This window comes from Diaporthe batatas (assembly GCF_019321695.1).
Source record: "Diaporthe batatas strain CRI 302-4 chromosome Unknown Contig00003, whole genome shotgun sequence".
NCBI classification, from domain to species: Eukaryota; Fungi; Ascomycota; class Sordariomycetes; order Diaporthales; family Diaporthaceae; genus Diaporthe; species Diaporthe batatas.
The window spans coordinates 1,141,506-1,156,434 of NW_025408550.1; the positions used below are offsets into that span (position 1 = coordinate 1,141,506).

A 14,929-nucleotide genomic window follows, 5' to 3' on the forward strand; every position below is an offset into this window, starting at 1 on the left:
GCAGCGGCTTCAAAGTTCGATGTGAAGCCCCTTATCGCTCTCCGATCTCGCACGCTTTATTTGTGAAGTGCGGATTCTTTTTTGGAAAGGGTGTGTGTATCTGAGTAGGATTCGAAACTTTTGTCTTGGACCTTGAATTGGACGGCAACCTAAACAAAAACCGTTGCTGGTGCCAGGCCTGCAACATCTCTCTCTCTCCGGACCGCCCTGGGTTTCTGCGATTGCGTCATCACGACTACTCCACCACGACTACCAACACGCGCCCCTGAGGAAGGACCTGTCTGCCACAACCGGCTGTCCGTGATAGGCAGAGCTCTTCTCCGAGTGCTCGGGGTGTGAGCGGTGGAGCACGGGAAGGGAGGTAGACTTGGAACAAGTTGCAAGCATACACGGTCAACACAAGATGTTTTCGAGGGTGCAGCTCGCGGCGCGGCGGCAGTTGCTTGGGGCCAGCGGGTCCGGGTGCAGATGCGATGGGACGGCTGGCCTAGGTCGGCTGTTTTCGACTAGTGTGTCGAGGCGGGCTGACTTTGCGCATGTGGTGAGTTGATCTGCCTCGGACGTGAGAGCTTCACGATGGCGGGCTCATGGCCATCTCACCCTGATCACAACCAGCCATGCTGACCACCACCTCGCCAGGTCATAGGCGCCGGCGCGGTGGGCCTCGCCGTAGCCCGCGCCCTCGCAGCCCGCAACCCCAACACCCTCCTCCTGGAGCGCCACGCCCAGCCGGGGCAGGAGACGTCCTCGCGCAACAGCGAGGTCATCCACGCCGGGATATACTACGGCGCCGAGACCCTCAAGACGGAGCTCTGCGTCCGCGGCAAGGGGCTGCTGTACGCCTTCTGCGCGGCCAACGCCGTGCCCCACCGCAACACGGGCAAGCTCATCGTCGCGCAGACCCCCGCGCAGAGGGCGGCGCTGCAGGAGGTGTACGACCACTGCGCCGGCGCGCTGGGCGGCCGCGTCCCCGTGCGCTGGGTCGGCGGGGGGGAGCTGGCCCGCCGCGAGCCGGCGGTCCGCGCCGCGGCGGGGTGTCTTGAGAGCCCCACGACAGGGATCGTGGACAGCCACGCGCTCATGGTCGCGCTGCTGGGCCACCTCGAGGAGAGGGGGGGCACGTTCAGCCCGGGGAGCCACGTCGTCGGCGTCGCGCCCCTGGGCGCCGGGGGGAGGGGCGCAGGCGGGTGGGAGGTGGCGGTGCGCGACGCCCGGACCGGCGAGGAGGGCACCGTGACGGCCGACACGCTCGTCAACGCGGCGGGGCTGGGCGCGTGCGCCGTGCGCAACATGGTCGTCCCCAGGGACCAGCACACGCGGACCTACTACGCCAAGGGCAACTACTTCTCCTACGCCGCGCCGTCCCCGCGCGTCAGCACGCTCGTCTACCCGGCGCCCGAGCCCGGCGCCGCGGGGCTGGGCACGCACCTCACGCTCGACATGAGCGGGCGCGTGCGCTTCGGCCCCGACGTCGAGTGGGTCGACTCCGAGTCGGACCTGGCCGTCAGCGGGGGCCGGATGGGGGACGCCGCGGCGGAGATACGCAAGTACCTCCCCGGGGTGGACGTCTCTGCGCTCGCGCCTGACTATGCTGGCATCCGGCCGAAGCTGGCGCCGCGGCAGGCTGTGGTGGAGGGGAGGGGGTTTAATGATTTTGTTGTCCGGCTTGAGGAGGGGTATGAGGGGTGGGTCAACCTGCTTGGGATTGAGAGCCCGGGCCTGACGAGCTCGCTTGCTATTGGGGAGATGGTGGAGGGGTTGTTGTATAGGTAAAAGGTAGGTGATGGGGAGGGTGGTGGGGAGGGGGTGTGGTGTTGTTGTGTTTGTCTATGGGATTTCTTGCTTACCATGGTAAAGGCATGTATATATGGCTGGCTGGCTGGCTTACCAGGACGGATGGGTGCGTACACAGCTTGAATGAGGTACCATACTCCGTAAGGGCTTGCTACGAGCCAGAGCCCGAGAAACGTATCCCAATAGAAGACCAGGCGGAGTGATACAAATGGGTTGGGAATAATTATCCTGCCTTTCCTAGTGGCGTTCTTATTAGGGTTTTTAGTAACCACTCTGTTTGAAATGTCCTTTTTGACCTTCTTACTGGTCTTGTCCCCCAAGGTCGTGTCTTCAAAGCTGCGAGGGCAGGGCAGGGCAGGGCAAAAGGACAAAAAGGCAAAAAGACCCTCCGAAGAGTCAGAAAATACCTCCGTCCTTTGCAGACCATCGCTGATATTTTACTGGTGCCGACCCGGCTTGAACTTGGGATCCTCGGCGTCGTAGTTACATGTGAGGTCGAACCTGACGCCTACCCAAATGGGCCACCTTGTCGGTGCTTTCCCAGTCGAACTCACTGTTTATCTGGTTGTGTGGGCGACAGGGGAGGGGGGGGCCTCTGGCTTTGGCAGTGACCGATCGGGTGAGATGGGACGAGGTCTGGCCCATGTCATGTCTCCCAAGCCACTTACTTGTAGGCGAGCAGCAGCAATAGTGGACAGATGACCGTCCGCAAGGGTTTACGGGCAACAGGAACACACCTTCAGCTCGCCTGGGAGGACATTGGAAGCAGCCTCGGGGCACGGATTACTGTCTACATCCCCTCCACCCCAGGACTTAGTCGCACGACCCTACAACTCCCACCCAGCCAACAGAAGTAACAGCATGGATGCCTTCCACAACCCCACGAGGCGGTGTCTTCAAGTCCAGTCTAGCAGGGGCAAGCAAGCCATCAAGCCCAATGTGCCCCTCGAGGGCGTTTATATCAATCTGACCTATATAAGCCGCACGTGGTCTCCAGCACCTGACCGAGCGGTAGTAGTATTCTTGTGACACACGCACACGAGACGGAAGCAGGAAGAGCCCCCCCTGAGGAAAGAGCATGTACCATACATGCACACGCATACAAGCACCAAACGAGTCAAGAAAGAGCAACATTGAACGACAACGAACTTTTTCTTTTCTTTCTGTCAAACCGATGCTTTCGATCCGAGGTCGTGATTAGGAAGCTCCGCCCCCCTCCTAAAAAGAGGGGTGGACGGGGGGAGAAAAAACAAAGACAGTTCCCTCCACGGGCAGGAGAGGTGAAGCTTGGCCAGTGTTGAGCTGAACGTTGAGATAACATGCAGGTGAGGCCCTAGGTGTAAAGAAAAGCAGATGAAAAGAAGCCAGAGAGGTAAGACCAAAAAACAAAAACAAAAAACCAAAAAAAGGAACAACGCCTATAGACACGAGGGATTTCCAAATGCCGTGATGGTAGGTAGCATTACCCCGTCCCAACGCCGATGCAGCCCCAAAGGTTTCGTTTGCAAGAGCTCCCATCCCTGATAAAAAAAAGAGTAGCACGGTCCCAGTCCATCCCGCTCTGCCCCCGGGTCCCCTTCGCAGGGAGGAAGAGAAAAATACACCAGGCAGGCACCCGCGCAGGTTCGTGGGCCCTTCATTGTTGATCACACACGCGCAGGCGAACCGTCTCGTCCGTCTCTCTCACCGCATGTCCATGTTGGGGAAGACACGCCTGCTGAATGAGTCGACGTGGAACTCATATATACCGTCCACGGCACCGATGATTCTGAAAGGGTTTGTGTTAGTAGTGTGGTCTCTCCTCTTTTTTTTCTTCTTTTTCTCTTCTGGTGTGCGATGACGGTTGGTCACTTACAACATGCGACCGTCCTCGCTCCAGGCCAGTCCGGCAGTGTCGTCGTCCTCGCGGTCGATCCGGCCACCGGATATGGCCGCCAGGCGGTCGAGGCGGGCGCGCCCGAGCCGCGTGACGGTGGGCTCGGCCTCGCCGTCCCGGTCCCTCAGCATGTTGCTCCACACCGAGAGGTAGTCCCGGGTCCTGTTGCCGGTCGACTCGCCGGCGCCCGGCTCGTACGGCCCGTCGCCGGACGACGCCCCGCCGCCCTCAAACGCGGACTGGTACAGGGCCTCGAGGTCCGTGTACGAGTTGTTGATGTAGACCTGGCGCGGCGACTCGCTGCTGCCGGGGAGCACGAGGGGCGCGCGCAGCGCCCTGATCGAGCCGCCCGACAGCCGGTGCCTCTCGGCCTCGTCCACGGCCAGGCGGCGCGCGCGCACGCGTTCTGACTGCTCGCGGAGACGGTCAGACTGGTCCCGGAGACGGTCGCGCTGGCTTTGGATGTCGCTCAAGATGTCGCCTACTCGGCGGGAGTTACTTGCCTCGGAACGGAGTCTAGAGCTGGTGTCGTTTAGTGCCAATGCGGTGGCATTCTCGCGTTGTTGCCGGTTGTTGTGCAGACGTTCCATCAACCTCGACATGTTGGTGCCGGATGTGGGGTTGTTCCGAGCCGCAGCCTGCTGCTCCCTGCGCCTGCGGTGCTCCTGAAGCGCTTCTATAACCATGGTCTCCTCGGGGGTCAGCGGCGGGTGGTAGTCAGTAGCTTGACGTCGTGCTGCTGCTCGCCGGTTCTCTGCAGTCGCGAGGCTCGAGTAGCTGAGCTCTCCGCTGCTGTTGCGTTCCAGTAGTCGCGGATCGATCGAGCCCCTTTCTGTGATCATGATCTCCTCGAAGCCCTCGTGGTCGTTCAAATTCAACATCTGCCTCGAAATGTAGTTGGTTCGAATGTCCGCAACACCGACGCGACCGCGGTGCTCTGTCCATGCCAGCAAGTCGAACGGCCCCGGCGAGAACGCCATATCCCGGACGGCACCCACGTCATCCTTTGCTCTTGACGACGTGAAAGCAGTAATGAGCGGGTCGCTTCCCGGCTCGGTAAAGGAAGCCGTGTCAAATACGGAGATCACGCCGTACTGGGTTCCGACAGCAAGGAATCGTCCGGTGTTGGAGAAGCAGGCGGCAAAGCTGCCCCGCTGATCCGAGCGATCCTCTTTCCGCTGGCTCTTGAGCGGTATCTTTGCGCACAACTTCCACTCGAAATCCTCCTTGTGCGTGAACAGGCCAGGGCAGACATTCTGCCGGGCCACCCTCTCGTGCACGTATAGGTAAGGGTCGTCGCAAACAGCCGCAAGCAAGCGGCCGTCTGGTGAGATCAAGGCGCGGTTGACACAGTCTGGGTAGGTCAGCTCGTCGATCGCATCCTGGTCCCGTAAGCCGACAACCGTGACGTGCTTGTCGTTATTTGCAAGTACTGCCACTGGCGTGGAGTACGCGCCCTCGAAGAACCCAACCTTGGAGACCTGGGGAGTCCACAGCGTGATGCAGTTCACCCGGTCCCTGCCAAATGTCTTGGATCGAGCATGCAGGCTCTTGTCGGAAGAAGGCTGGGTTCGGGGGCTGGTGGGGATCAGGGGCGGCACGGAGTCGTCGCTGTCGTTGTTAGAGGCCGGGTTGATGCCTAGGCGCAGCCCCTCGTCCGGTGAGGCGGCACGGATCTGATCGCGGAAAACCTCGATCCAACGGTCTTGGTCGGTGTTGGCGCCACTAGCCGGTGATCGACGGTATCTCGAGAACAGGTCCGTCTCGACGCTGCGGCCCAGTTCGCCGGCTTGGCCCTCGTCGTCGACCTGTACGGAGACGAACTCGCCGCTCTCACCGCCGGCGCATATCCAACCGTGCTTGGCCACGAGACATCGGGGCGCGAAGGTGAGGATCTTGATGGTTTCGCTTTCATGGGATGCGGTGTCGAGGCGATGAATCTGGTTGTTCTCAGTGCCGCCGGGGTAGTAGATGTAGCGCGGCGAGGACAGGCCGATCTGGGAGCGCAGTTGCCAGTGTCTGAGACAAAGCAGTTAGTCGACAAGGCCCGGGCGTGACAGGGCCGGGGGCCACAACATACTCGACGCGCAGGCCGACGCGGTAGTGTCGCTTGGGTTTGCGGAGGATGAGGGCCTCAGTTGGATGATAGCTACATGCGGGTTTCCGTTAGCCAAGCCAGGTCCCCAAGCCAGGTCCCCACCACAAAGGGGCGGATCAAAACACAGCGTGCATTGATCCACGAAGAAGACTGCATGCGATATCGGGTGGGAGGGATTGGTGGTGACCATACATTCTATCGTCCGTGACGGCCATCGTGCCGACTGCGAGGCTCAGACTGAAGGCAGCCGAGTCATGGGGGTGATGGAATCGAATGCGGATGCAGATGCGGATGAGCAGAGGAGCGAAGCTGGCGAGGTTGGCAGGTCGCTGCGCGGTAGCGTCGGGTTGCCGGCGTCAAGGGGGCGAGTGATGTTGGGCGATGGACGAGTGGTTGGATAAGCTGGTGGTGGTCCGGCCCAAGGCGACGTGAGGCAAGGCGAGACGAGGCGGCGAGGCAGGGTTGGATGACGAGGGTGGATGGAGCTGAGAGGTAGACAATCTGCCTAGGTTAAAGGGCGAAGCAAAGAGGAACCTGGATGACGTTCATTTGCCAGCACCAGTCAATGAGGCGGCAACCTTTCCGCTTCCCACATAAAGAATGGTAGGTACTCTAGTACTCGGTAGTAGGTACTGTAGCTGCTGCAACAGGGGCCGACGCGAGGTACTTGCGGCTGGTATGCCCACCAGGTGTAGACGCGAAGTACCCCTAACGGACATGCCATGCACCTCCACCCAGCGCCAAGCATCATCAGCTAGACTGACTGACTGCCTGATGAACTACTGAATGCCCGGTGAGCGGCTCAATTGCGTGTGACGGCTCAATTTTGTTTTCTGTGGAACGGTACACTGTCTATCACTCGGCCTTTTCATCTCTTCCAGTTGTGATCCGTGGCCTGTGGCCTGTCTGTGTTGTTATTTCCATAGCATCCGTACTTGTAGCGTCGCCCTGCAATGCATCTTGTGTGTAGAATATCGACGTGCGTGTTGTAATTGTACCGTACGCCAGCTAATACTGTGTAAATCACTTTGCCGAGGTTCGCCCGCTTGTGGGCTTGGTCATGGAGCAGGCGAGGCAGCCGAAACCTACCATCGTGAGTCGGCTTTGCGGTCTGGAGTCTTGTTGACTGGACAATGACCCTGTCTCTGGACCGCGGTATCGCAGATATTTGAGGTACGTACCCCAGAGCCCATAATTTTTGCCCGCGTTTTCGGGAAGCACGGGCCATCCTCGGCTGGGGTCGGACAGGCCTGGCAGGCAAATGTTTTCGGGAAGCTTCTCTCCTACAGGCTGGGGGGTCGGCCGCTCATCGAGCGAAGCGTCATTACCTTGCTCGACCATTGGCAAATATTTTCTGAGCTTTTTTTCACCTGCCTCGTCCATCCCCAACCACAAACTCCTACACCAGCCCAGTCTCCCTTTCCTCAACCCTCATCCTCCATCACAAGAAGCTTTCTGTTTCTTTCTTCCTTGCCATTCCCACCTTCTACACCCTACTCTGTATTGTAGAATTATCTTTCTTTAATTAGATCAAGATGCTCGCCTCGCGCATGTCCAGGGCTGTAAGTTCACGCCCCAAGCCTCCTGCCATCTCGTGATTGTCACACCTCGTCATGGGATCGCATCACTGACACTCATGCCCATCAACACAGCTGCCCAGAGCTTCGCGCTCTGCAGGTCTCCTGCGCAAGTCCGCCGTTCCCGCCCTGTCTCGTTTCCAATCAACAGACGGCAAGGTCCAGGGCGCCGTGATCGGTATCGATCTGGGAACCACAAACTCTGCCGTGGCCATCATGGAGGGCAAGACCCCCAAGATTATCGAGAACTCAGAGGGTTAGTCTTCACACATCCATCCGCGCTCCTACTGCCGCTTTTGCGCACAAGTCGGAAAGCCCTTGAGCCCTTGGCACTAACACCAGTTTTCAGGTGCCCGCACAACACCATCAGTGGTTGCTTTCGCCGAGGATGGTGAGCGTCTCGTCGGTGTCGCTGCCAAGCGTCAAGCAGTCGTCAACCCCGAGAACACCCTCTTCGCCACCAAGCGACTCATCGGCCGCAAGTTCACCGACGCTGAGGTCCAGCGCGACATCAAGGAGGTTCCTTACAAGATCGTCCAGCACACCAACGGAGACGCCTGGGTGTCCTCCCGCGGCCAGAACTACTCGCCCTCGCAGATTGGTGGTTTCGTCCTGCAGAAGATGAAAGAGACTGCCGAGGCCTACCTCAGCAAGCCCGTCAAGAACGCCGTCGTCACTGTCCCTGCCTACTTCAACGACTCCCAGCGTCAGGCCACCAAGGACGCCGGTCAAATCTCGGGTCTGAACGTCCTCCGTGTCGTCAACGAGCCCACTGCTGCTGCCCTGGCCTACGGTCTGGAGAAGGAGGCTGACCGCGTTGTCGCTGTCTACGATCTGGGTGGTGGTACTTTCGACATCTCCGTCCTCGAGATTCAGAACGGTGTCTTCGAGGTCAAGTCTACCAACGGTGACACCCACCTTGGTGGTGAGGACTTCGATATCCAGCTTGTGCGACACATGGTCCAGGACTTCAAGAAGACCTCTGGCCTCGACCTGTCCAACGACCGCATGGCTATCCAGCGTATCCGTGAGGCCGCTGAGAAGGCCAAGATCGAGCTGTCTTCCTCCCTGCAGACCGACATCAACCTGCCCTTCATCACTGCCGACGCCTCTGGACCTAAGCACATCAACCTGAAGCTCACCCGTGCTCAGCTTGAGAAGATGGTCGACCCTCTCATCACCCGGACCGTTGAGCCCGTCAAGAAGGCTCTCAAGGATGCCAACCTGCAGGCCAAGGACATCCAGGAGGTCATCCTGGTCGGTGGTATGACCCGTATGCCCAAGGTCACCGAGGTCACCAAGAGCATCTTCGGCCGTGACCCCGCCAAGTCTGTCAACCCCGATGAGGCTGTTGCCATTGGCGCCGCCATCCAGGGTGCCGTGCTCTCCGGTGAGGTCAAGGACCTCCTGCTCCTGGACGTTACTCCTCTGTCCCTGGGTATCGAGACCCTGGGCGGTGTCTTCACCCGTCTCATCAACCGCAACACCACCATCCCCACCAAGAAGTCCCAGGTCTTCTCCACTGCCGCCGACTTCCAGACCGCTGTCGAGATCAAGGTCTACCAGGGTGAGCGTGAGCTCGTCCGTGACAACAAGATGCTCGGTAACTTCCAGCTTGTCGGCATTCCTCCTGCCCACCGTGGTGTCCCCCAGATCGAGGTCACCTTCGACATTGACGCCGACTCGATTGTGCACGTCCACGCCAAGGACAAGTCCACCAACAAGGACCAGTCCATCACCATCGCCTCCGGATCTGGTCTGTCTGAGAACGAGATCGAGCAGATGGTCCAGGACTCTGAAAAGTACGCCGAGGCCGACAAGGAGCGCAAGGCTTCCATCGAGGCTGCCAACCGCGCCGACAGCGTTGTGAACGACACCGAGAAGGCCCTGAACGAGTTCGCCGACCGCCTGGACAAGGCCGAGGCCGAGCAGATCAAGGAGAAGATCACCTCCCTGCGCGAGTTCATCTCCAAGAGCCAGGCCGGCGAGGGTACCCTGACCGCTGCCGAGATCAAGGAGAAGACCGACGATCTCCAGATGGCCAGCCTGAACCTCTTCGACAAGATGCACAAGGCCCGTGCCGAGTCCGGCGAGCAGCAGGCCCCCAACAACGAGGGTGCCGCCGAGGGCGAGAAGAAGGACGAGACCAAGTAAATCTAGTCTCGGCAAAACCGGATCAGCGACGTTATTATACCCCTTTCACGCCATTTCGTGGCCATGTGTGTCTAAGCAGCGCGGGAGCATGATAGACCTACTTTCCTAACCTCTGTATCCACCCTGTACTCATATACTCCGCACCTCCTCAGGCTACCTCATGGACGGCCACTCCTCCTTTCACGCTACTTCATACTGTGTCTAATCACCAACTGGGCGGTGACGGCGTTCTGAGCATCAAAACAAAACTCTTCTTTTGCGTTCGATTTTTTTTTTGGTCGGGGCCCAGATCATTTGACGAAAAAGGATTCTGAATGACACTACGACGGCATGGTTTTGGGGGGACAAAGATCTCTCAAAAATGTGTGTACAATTGTTAGATGTTGATGACAACGCAAGATAATATGACAACCCCCCTCAACCATCTTGGCTCAAGCCTGACATTGCTGCATCCTTCGATTATTAATACTGTGAAAACGCCGAAAAGAACCGCTTGGTTAAAGAACTCCATAAGTGTTGCATCGCTAATGTTCCCCCCTCGGTCCAAACTAACTACACGCCCCGACCGGCCCTCTTTGGACAAAAGCTCTGAGAACGCTCCCTCGTCCCCGGATCCATCCCGTCCAGCAACCCCTTCAGGTCCCCCGGCCTCTCGAGGAACGAGACCAGCATCCCTGCCTCGAGGTGCCAAGCGACGTGGCAGTGAAGCACCCATATGCCGGGGTTGTCCGCCCGGAACCGGACGACGACGTGCGACTCGGCGGGCACGGTGAAGGTGTCGCGGCGCAGCGGGTTCTGCAGGTTCCACGTTGTCGTCCCCGGCCCCGCGCCCGGCGAAGAGGAAGAGGACGGGTCGAACCGCCCCGGCCCCCACCCCACGACCTGCACGCTGTGCCCGTGCATGTGGAACGGGTGCTCCATCGCGTCCAGGCTGTTGATGGCCACCTGGGCCGCGCCGCTGCCGTCCGGGACCAGGAGGACCTGCTGGTCGAGGCGGAGGCCCCAGTTGTGGTAGACGCCTCCGGTCCCGCCGGCGCTGGTGCTGGTGCTGGTGCCGGCGCCGGCTGACGCGAAGACCCTGGCTCTGGTGGTGTCTGCGGCTTGCCAGAGGGTCGCGTCGTCTTGGTAGGGGCTCCAGGAGGTCTGTGTTGTGTGGTGCGGTTAGGTTTGACCCGGTGGTGAGTTTTCTTATTGTTTTGTTGGAGGGTAAGTTAAGTCGGGGAGGGCATGTGTGTGTTTGGTATCTGCTTACCTTGTTCAGGAAGATGCGGTTGATCTCGCCGACCTGGCGGAACTGGAAGTCGAGGATGTGGGTTGGGTCGCCGCCGCCACCACCATCACCCAGCTCGTATGCTGCCTCTTGCCGCATGGGCTTGGGCATGTCGAAGGGCATGTCGCCGCAGCCCCATGGGTTTGTCGTGGTTTCTTCCCGCCTCCCCTGGGCTGTGTCTTGTCCCTCTGTTATTGTTCCTCCTTCCGACTCTCCGTCGCGCTCATACCTCAGGATCCCCCTGGCCTCATATCCGACTGACTCTAGCCCACTGCTGGTATACGTGCTATAAGGCAGGAAACAATCCTTCTCCAGCGCCGACCTGATGGTGTAATCCCCAACCTTCTCCGTCGCCTTGATCATCACGCTGTATCTCTGCCCGATGTTGACGTGCACCCCCCGGCTGACAATAGGCTCGACCTCGACCCCGTCGATCTCCACGATGGTGAGGGGGTGGCCGTCGATGCTGAACCAGTACGAGAGGTACGACGAATGGTTGATCAGCCGGAGCCGCATGGTCGTCCCGGGCTTTATACTCGTCGCGTACACCTCCCCACCGGTACACTCGGGCGTGTTCGTCTGCCGATGCGTCGAGTTGAACGTCGTCGACACGACGGAGCAGTCGAATGCGTTCTGCCCGTTGAGCAGCAGGTTATCACTAAGCGGCTCGACGCCCGCCTCGGCCGGCTCCCACGGCGACGACGCCGCGAGGTAGTGCCCGACCAGCTCGCCCGCGTAGGCATGGTAGTTCTCGCCGAGGAAGAGGATCCTCTCCGCATCGGCGGCGGGCACCATCTCCACCTCCTCCCCGCCGCCGCACCCACGCACGACAATAGGCCCGTATAGCCCGTCCGTGTACTGCACCGCGGCGTGCGCGTGGTACCAGAACGTGCCCCGCTGGCCGTCCAGCACAAACTCGTACGTGAAGGCGCCGCCGGGCGGGATCCCGCACTGCGTGACGCCCGCGACGCCGTCGGCCCACGGGCTCCCGCGCTGGTCGACGCCGTGGAAGTGCACGCTCGTGCTGGCGTTGTTGGGGAGCTGGTTCGCCACGCGCACGCGCACCGTGTCCCCCGTGCACGCCTCGATCAGCGGGCCCGGGCTCTGCCCGTTGGCGAGGACCATGGGCTTCCAGACGCCGTCGGGGGCCGCGAGGGCCATCGTGATGGCGAGGTCGAACTCGCGCACCCGCGGGCGGCCCCGCGGGGAGGCTTCGAACCCCGTGGCGAGGTCGAGCTCTGTCCGGTTGCTCAGCTGGCCCGCCGGGATGATGGGGAGGCCGTCCGGGATGCCGCTGGGCGGGTGGCGGCTGTGGCCGAAGGCTTGTGAGAGGGAGGAGCCGCCGTAGTAGGGGACGCCGATGCCTAGCCCGCAGCCGACGCCGAAGACGAAGGAGAGGATGGTGAGGACCAGCCCCGTGAGGGAGGTGATGAATGTGCGGAGCTGGAGGTTCTTCCATGGTCGGGGCTTGTGGTCGTGGAGGGCGATTTCTTCAAAGTCTTCATCGTGATCGCTTGGCTTTTCGGGTGCATCATCTGCTTGTTTTTGTTGTCGTCGGGGTAGTATCAGGTCTTTGGTGTATTTGAATAACGATTGTCTTCTCGTGGGCTCCCCCTGTTTCTGGGTTTGGAGGAAGCCCTCGCCTTCGCTCGTGTCTTGCATCGTTTCTGTGCCCCATTAGGTGTCAGGGAGTTCAAGTCAGGGTCCATTGGGCCGTATATACACATTATGCGCTACAGGGTGCAAAGAAATGGCGGTGCGATGTATTGGGTCCTCAGGAATGAGATTCGCCTCCGCGCCCAAAACATCCCGCGCAATACAAACCCACATTCCAGGGCTTCACGTAATGGCGGCGAAAGGGTCCAACGAGCCAATTGCGCAACTGGTTGGCTGCATCGAATTATATCCTATGGCGTCTTTCGTGGTAATGTCTACTTCTCCCTGCCTTGCGACGACGACGAGGCGTCGCTTTGGATCGGCATTCTGTCAGAATGGGGCTATCTGGCAGACTGGTCCACGACTGCGACTACCCAATTCCTGCCTCTGGATAGACTCCTAGCCCCTTCCAAATCCAAACCAGCCCTTCTTAGCAGGCTGTTTCTCAGGCTCCCCAGACTTGGCGCTCGTCTTGGCCTCGATGGCGCCCGCCTTCGCTGACTTCTCCTTGGGATATTGCACGTGGTTAAATGCAACATCCAAGAACAGTGGCTTGATGGGAATCGGTTCCATCTTGGGGGGATAGGTGACAATGTTCTCGAGGTTGACCCCTTTGGAGGGATACTGGCCAAGCCTATCGATCAGGGGTGGTTGTGCCGCCTTTGCGTCTCCCTTGTCGGCTTGCTTCCGCAGGTTCGCAATCTCGACCAGTGCCCGGCAACGCTGCAGTTCTCCTTTCAATAGGTTCTGGAGGAATTCAGCCTCTGGGCTGATGACTTCGATGGTTTTCAGGCCGGTCTCGTTGTTTTTGCTGTTCTTGGCGAGCACCGGTAAAGCAGCCTGGCTCTGATCGTGGGCGTGTTTAGTAAGGGCGAGGGCATTCGCAGGATTGCCAACCAGTGTGTGAGAGCGAGCAATTGCGAGAGACCTTATTGGCGGTTAGCAGGCAGAGGATGAGGTTTACAAGGGAAGCTGACACTTACTTCAGCGCCGCAAAATATTTCGACACGGCGTCAATCTCTGCTGCAAGGTGCTCGTCCGCCGCGACACCCGGAAGCTCCTTTGCCGCCTCCAGGATCTGTAGCGTCTTGTTGTACACGTTGGTCTTCTTTTCCAACTGCTTGACCTGCTGGCTGTCCTTGATGCCGGGTGCCGCGTCGCCTGCAGTTTTGCTCTTCTTCAAACCTGGGCCGTCCTCTAGCAATGCGCCATCATGCTGCCCTAGCAACACCCGATTCCGCCCTATCTGCCAGCTCAGCAAGTCGTACTTAAGCTTCGTCCGCAATATTGCCAGATTCTGCATGCGTGGGTCGCCTTGGGGCACGCTCTGCTGCTTCAGCTCGTCGATGGCCTGGAGCGTGGCATCGATGGCGTAGTTGCTCATCTCGAGAACGCCATCATAGGCCTCAGCCTTGACGTTGGGCCGCAGGTCTGACGAGGCGCCCAGCTTTTGGGACAACTCGGACGCAGCAGTCTCCAAGGCGGCCAATTTCGAGGCAATTTCAGCATCTTCCACAGGAACCTCCCTAGTTCTCCACTTGACCGTCTTGAGTGGACCGCCGTTGGTCATATCGGTATCTTCATCTTGCTTCAAAAACCCAGGTTTCACCTCTTCCACGCCGGCGACAAGAGCCTTGTCGGATTGTGGCAGATACTGCTTCGCGAGAGACAGGAGGGAGATCGACGTCGAGATGTTCTGCTGGCGCTGTGCGAGGCGTAGAGGAGTATCGACATGATCTGACACGTGGTCCCTGAAGGTGTTCCCCTCGACGCCGGGCGGCGGCAGTACACTGTAGATGACCTTTGCGACACTATAGCTGCTGAGACAATCCTCCCACCTCTTGGCCCGGGACGAAGAGTCACCCTTCAATACCGCGGCATAGGCCTTCGCGCTGAGAACATCTGAAGGGGTGGCACCGCTTGCACTGTCGGACAGCGTGGCAACGAGGTTCTCGACGACCTTGGCGGCTTTTACGAGCTTCGAGATGATGTTGGAGCGGGTATCGCTTGTGATGGTGTCTCGCGAATGCCACGCCATGGACTTGGCCCAGCACCTCTCGGCCTTGAGAAGAGGGACGTGGATGAACCTGGGTAAGAGGGTCAGCGCCTGGCTTCTGACAGTAGCTGCGAAGCAGGGCGAACACTCACTCGTGGTTCTGGGCCAGCTGCGCCGGGGTTATGTCGACATTCGACGGCTTGCCATGGCTCTTCCCCGGGATGCCGAGTCTCTTCTTGGTGCTTCGAAGGCGTGTGGACAACTTGGACGCGTAGGTGGCATAGTCATTTGCGTCGAGCAGGTCCACCCTCGTGTCGAGGATGATCTTTGTGGTATCCATGATGGCTGGCCGCGTGTGCTCCTAAGACTCTCTCAGCCAAAATATGGATGAAACTAGAATCTATCTCGGGACGGTTGAGAGCAGGCGTAAAGTAAGGTGATGTCCTGTTTGCGCCTCGGGGGACTGACTTGAAGTTGTGGAGGGGCTCCAGCTAACGATGTCAACCCA

General features: G+C 59.5%; 5 protein-coding genes across 5 annotated transcripts; 2 read left to right on the forward strand and 3 right to left on the reverse strand.

Moving 5' to 3' along the window:
- Window positions 1-403: 403 nt before the first annotated feature.
- On the forward strand, window positions 404-1,773 carry KVR01_002585 (uncharacterized protein; the record flags this gene model as incomplete). Its single annotated transcript, XM_044781821.1, has 2 exons — window positions 404-541; window positions 640-1,773. The coding sequence occupies 2 exons, from the start codon at window positions 404-406 to the stop codon at window positions 1,771-1,773; spliced, it is 1,272 nt and encodes a 423-aa protein (XP_044647600.1).
- Window positions 1,774-2,647: 874 nt separating this feature from the next.
- On the reverse strand, window positions 2,648-6,306 carry KVR01_003861 (uncharacterized protein). Its single transcript, XM_044784297.1, has 4 exons — window positions 5,961-6,306; window positions 5,751-5,819; window positions 3,650-5,689; window positions 2,648-3,562 (listed from the first exon to the last, which is right to left on the reverse strand). Exons 1-4 carry the CDS (start codon window positions 5,981-5,983, stop codon window positions 3,478-3,480), a joined length of 2,217 nt encoding a protein of 738 aa, XP_044648876.1. The 5' UTR covers window positions 5,984-6,306; the 3' UTR covers window positions 2,648-3,477.
- Window positions 6,307-7,080: 774 nt separating this feature from the next.
- On the forward strand, window positions 7,081-9,935 carry KVR01_002832 (uncharacterized protein). The gene is made up of 3 exons (XM_044788309.1): window positions 7,081-7,330; window positions 7,421-7,601; window positions 7,695-9,935. Exons 1-3 carry the CDS (start codon window positions 7,304-7,306, stop codon window positions 9,497-9,499), a joined length of 2,013 nt encoding a protein of 670 aa, XP_044647847.1. The 5' UTR covers window positions 7,081-7,303; the 3' UTR covers window positions 9,500-9,935.
- Window positions 9,936-10,051: 116 nt separating this feature from the next.
- On the reverse strand, window positions 10,052-12,431 carry KVR01_003011 (uncharacterized protein; the record flags this gene model as incomplete). Its single annotated transcript, XM_044783546.1, has 2 exons — window positions 10,052-10,642; window positions 10,752-12,431. The coding sequence occupies 2 exons, from the start codon at window positions 12,429-12,431 to the stop codon at window positions 10,052-10,054; spliced, it is 2,271 nt and encodes a 756-aa protein (XP_044648026.1).
- A 393-nt stretch (window positions 12,432-12,824) lies between these two features.
- KVR01_003741 (signal recognition particle subunit SRP68) lies at window positions 12,825-14,761 on the reverse strand (the record flags this gene model as incomplete). Its single annotated transcript, XM_044790447.1, has 3 exons — window positions 12,825-13,353; window positions 13,409-14,512; window positions 14,574-14,761. 3 exons carry the CDS (start codon window positions 14,759-14,761, stop codon window positions 12,825-12,827), a joined length of 1,821 nt encoding a protein of 606 aa, XP_044648756.1.
- Window positions 14,762-14,929: the final 168 nt, after the last annotated feature.